This window comes from Choloepus didactylus, chromosome 2, assembly GCF_015220235.1.
Source record: "Choloepus didactylus isolate mChoDid1 chromosome 2, mChoDid1.pri, whole genome shotgun sequence".
NCBI lineage: Eukaryota > Metazoa > Chordata > Mammalia > Pilosa > Megalonychidae > Choloepus > Choloepus didactylus.
The window spans coordinates 72713604-72718692 of NC_051308.1; the positions used below are offsets into that span (position 1 = coordinate 72713604).

General features: G+C 39.5%; 1 protein-coding gene across 1 annotated transcript; it reads right to left on the bottom strand.

Moving 5' to 3' along the window:
• Window positions 1-839: 839 nt before the first annotated feature.
• On the bottom strand, window positions 840-2827 carry LOC119516296 (nectin-3-like). Its single transcript, XM_037812571.1, has one exon. It carries the CDS (start codon window positions 2825-2827, stop codon window positions 1157-1159), a length of 1671 nt encoding a protein of 556 aa, XP_037668499.1. The 3' UTR covers window positions 840-1156.
• Window positions 2828-5089: the final 2262 nt, after the last annotated feature.

Here is a 5089-nt window from a genome sequence, read left to right on the forward strand (position 1 = left end):
ATGTGATTATCCTGTGCAAAATCATTGCACTTTGTTTGAAAAAGTCAAAAATTTACATCTTCCATGACAAGAAATTTTAGACCCATCTTTCTTATGGCTGTACCATCACTGGTATTTAAATAAAAAATAAAGTCAATTCAATCACAGTATATTATCAAGAAAATTTTTCTTCCAATAATTGGAACCCAAAAGGCTTAATGTTTATAAATCAGTGGTTAACTGTATTAAAGACTATACATTTTTAACAAGGTATCAGTAAACCTTTATCATTAATCTGATAGTACAGTTAATGCTAATTGGCTCAGAAAAGAATAAAAGTAGATTTCTAATTTCCACAAAATGGGTTAAATAAAATAAAAACTAGTTTATAATCATTTAGAGTCAAGTTTTCATTACTTGCAAAATTCTATGAACCAATTAGAATTTTACCTTTCAAAATATTTTCTTAAGATTTGATGGTGAGGGTGGAAGGGTTGGAGGGTGAGATTGAGGGCTGAGAGCATAATAAAAGTATCTTCTTTGCCTTTTTACTTACAAAACTATTTATTTATATGGTTCTCCTAACTTCCACTTCATTGTCCTGCAAAAATCTAAGGAAACACAGTGGTAAAGATTCTATTTGTATAGAAACTTAGAAAATAATGTTTGAAAAGGACAAACATTTCATCCAGCTGAATATTTTTTGTATACTACAATATATATATAAACATTTTAATTAGTTTTATAATCAATTATGATGCAGTATCATTTAGTGGTAATAAATTTTGAGAGGTATACATTTAACAAACATTATATTCAAGATTACAGTCTTAGGTAAACATTTGATACACAATGCCAAGGTAGTTCCTTTTTTTTTTATCTTTTTTAATTTTTGAACCAAAAAAGTCCATACATTTAACGTTGACATTTCCTTCTTACCTGGGCGCCACAGACCAATAAAGTACTCTGCATCAAAATTTAAATCTTGAGACAGTAGTACAGCATTGAAGAAAATTGTAAAGCAGCTCAAATACATTTAACCCAGATTTTACATTTTATTTGTCAAATTGGATACAAAGAGCTTGAAAATCAACTTGAAAAATCTTGTTCTTCCTCAAGAAAAAGTATGAACAACCTGGAAATGATCAACTAGCATGAATGAAACACTGTGTCATAGTTAAGTCCCATTTAGTGGTTGCTCAACATAAACTCTCTCCTTGAAAGTTACAGGCCGATGTATATGTGAAACTAAGTCATCTTCATTTTCATCATATTGTTCATCACTGATGAACTTCACTCCCATTTTTAGGTCTTCATAATAATCCATTGGTCTTTCAAACCTATTGAGGTTTTCTACATTGTTCCACTGAGTTTTTTCAGGTTCTTCTAAGTACTCTTTACATATTAGGTTGTTCACTGGATTTTTATTTTCCTTCTTTACACTGTCTGGGTAAGAATCGAGCTCATTCTGTTGAAGAACATTAATTTGTGAATCATTTTGCATATCTGCAGGTGGAATGTAATTCTTGGTAAAGCAGTCTCGGCGAAATGTCCGTCTTTTCCTATAGCAGAATATGCCAGCCAAAACACTTACGAGTACTATGAAGACAGCCCCACCCACTACACTAGCAAGGACCGTGCCAATTGTGTCATCCTTAATTCTTACCAAAGTTGACAATGGGAAGGGCAATTTTTTAGGCTCCATTGCTAGATCCCTGATGTCAGCAGTTGACTGATGCCACTGGATTGTAGGCTGAAGGGTGGTAGTAGTAGGGGGATCCGAAATGTAAATGATCTTTTGGTCAATTCTTTGACCGAGGGAATTGGTCACTTTACAAACATAAACCCCCGAGTAATTGAAAGTCAGTGGATGGACAAAACGAAGAGTATTGTCTGAAGCCAATAAACCTTCTGGCCATTGTCCATCCAACCTGCTCCACACAAAGTTGAAGGCTGGCGGGTTTGCATTAGCATTACACTGAAGATTAACACCTTTTCTTCCTACAAACCAATTTCCATCATATCCTGTTACAGAAACCTCAGGAGCGTACAGTATATCTAATATGAAAGAATATCGAATGTCCTTGTCCAAGGTTGGATGCTTTACAATACAGGTAATTCTTCTTCCTCGAGCAAATCTTGTTGGAAACAGCTTGTACTGGCTGACAATCGTCACTGTTTCATTTGGAAAAGAAGTTGTAGTCGATTCCATTTCACCAAGATCACCTTCCCAGTCAATATGTGCAACTGGTTTGCCAGTGGCTGCTGTACAAATGGCTGCTACTGTTTCATTTCCTCCATCAATTAAAGAATCTGGCCCTTTCATCAGGCTTACAGTGGGTTCAACTAAAACAGTTACAGTTGTTGAGGACTCCACAATTCCACCTGGGAATGTAACAGCTTTGCATATATATTGTCCGGAATCAGAGAATCCTATATTATGTAGAGTAATTGTTGCATCACTCATTGACAGGTTCTTAAACAAGATTCTTCCCTGATATTCCCCTACAACAGAAAATCCATATTGAGGATGATGAATCGCAACAGTCTGTGTACTTTTGCCATTGATCTTTTCCCAAGAAATCTGGGTTATACTGTCCTTCGCTTCAATGAAGCATTTCAAAGACACATTCTTTCCCCAAACCGCGATGACACTGGGCTCCACGATGACTGGTCGAGCTGAGGCACCACAGAGCCCCGAGAGGAGCAGCAGCGGGAACAGCATCAGTAGCAGCGGCAGAGGCGTCGGTGGCGGCAGCAGGATCCTGGTCCCAGCGGTAGAAGCGGTGGAAAGTTGTTTTCTGCGGCTTCCGGGACACGGCGGAGCGGGCCCCGGGGTCCGCGCCATCCCGCACCTTCTCCCCGGCCCGGGAGTCCTCGCGTCCTTCCGACTCCTCCCGTCCCGCCTCAGGCTCTGGGCGGCGGAAAGTCCGGCGCGCCTGTCCCCAGCTCTCAGCTCTTAAACCCTGGCCGCCAACTGGCACTCAGCGGAGAGCTCCCGGCTGACTCCACTCGGCGTCGCCGACGTCACTGAGGAGGCTGAGGGAGGAGCCACCGTCGGCCGCCGCCGCTCCCCTCCCCCCGGCACCCGCCCGCCGCCAGCTCCTGAGAACTCGGAACCCTCATTCATTCTCCATAAATCATCTGCGGGCTTTACAAAGTCCCATGTAACACAGCTCCTTAAGATACTGTCAAATGTAAAGCAAGACTTGGGAAGATTTAATATCTGGATTCATTTCGAGGTAGATCTTTAAAAATATTTTTTCCTTCATTACATTATTGGAGGTGATACCCACTCAAGTAAGGAGAATTTCTGGTGTGTCTGATTCAATAGTTTTGAATTATAGTTTAATTCTTTGTCTCAGTAGGCAGGGAGAAGACTAAATTGCATTATTCTGGTTATATAAGAAATAGAATGTGGACCCCTAGTTCTTCTCCAGCATGTTTTAAATTCCTTCAACTGATATTTCAGTACCCCTAAATACTTTGCTATCTGAGGCAGCGTAGATCATCTTAACTGGGCATTGTGTATTGGCTGGTGTAATTTGCAGTCTGTTATCTTCAGGTAGAACATTTGTGGTGACTGTTTTACCATCTCCCCCAGCTGATGAGGCTTTCCATCCAAGTTCTAGCCACTGCTGGTGAACTTTGGAGACATACCTAACTTCTTCATCTCAGGAACTCCTTACCCAATGCTTCAGCATACTCTGGGTAAGCATTCTTAACATCCTCATTCTTCACTAAATAAAATTTTAATCATGACTATATGGATTCTCCATCACCCTGTTCCCGCTCTTTGGCCAGCATCAGTCCTGATTGGTCAGGATTGATCAGACTGTCCATCTTTGCTGTAATACGGACTTTGACAAGAGGGCAAGATGACCTACCCTTGCTAAGAAAGCCAGAGACATATAATATCAGTGGAATAAAATGTAAAATATGATGGTTGATAACCAAGGGCACTACAAAATATTTTTGACATAATCAGTATAACACAATTTGGTCTTCCTTTTGCCTACTTAGACAAAGACAGAAACTAGAATCCAAAACCAATTAATTAATTCTACACATCATCAATGCTCCTCCATCAAGTAGACATGGAAAAGTTTTGAAAATTATTAAGATTTGTATGTTGCATCAAAGCTTGATTTTTCAAGGCTCATGTTTTTAGGGTGGTTCCAAAGTAAAGAGAAAAATTTTTTTTTTTTTATTAAATTCAGTTTTATTGAAATACATTCACTCACCATACAATCATCCATGGTATACAATCCACTGTCCACAGTATGATAACATAGTTATGCGTTCATCACCACAATCTATCTCTGAACATTTTCCTTACATCAGAAAGAAGAGAAAATTTTGTCCTCAGAATTAAATAAGGACCATTTTGTGCTAGGTATCTTCTGTTAAAGTGATGGAAGCCAAAACTGGGAAGCTGAGGTGAGTGGGGACTGCTGGTTTCCTGATCACCATTATTCCCCCTTTTATTTTCATTCTTTTATTTTTATTTTTTTCATTTGAAGAGCTCAGCAATCTTTTCCAGGTATCCACATTTTCACATAGAATCCATGTGCTCAGGGGTGGCTGACCCTATTCTGAGCTTTAGTGGTAGATCTGATTGATCTAGGAGTTACACCACACACTTGTCCGTGATTGACTGAGGCATAGCCACTCAACTAATTTGTGGTGAGGGTGTTATCTGTGTTCCGAAACTTGACCTACTCAGCTCCCGGCATGGCCCACATGCCATGCTGTGACCAAGGATCCCAAGTTTGTTGGCTTTGGCCATGAGCTGCCTTGTCTTTTCACTCCACTGAACTGAACAAATATTATTGTTTCCATGCAATCCATGAAAATGTTAGGGTGAGTCAAAAATCACCACTCAGTTCAGGCAAATGAGAAATAAGAATTTGTTGAGAGTTCTGAATATTCTTTGTTGTTCTTTCATGAGAGATTCAAGGATGACTCTCTTTTTGGGCATTGCTATGTAGGAATGTGATGTTGGAAATGGCTTTAGTCATTTTACTGAAAGCCTGAGGATGGGCTAACACTTTGAAGAACAATTTACAAGGAAATGGAGTCAAAGCCATGTGAATAAAACAGCCTAGAA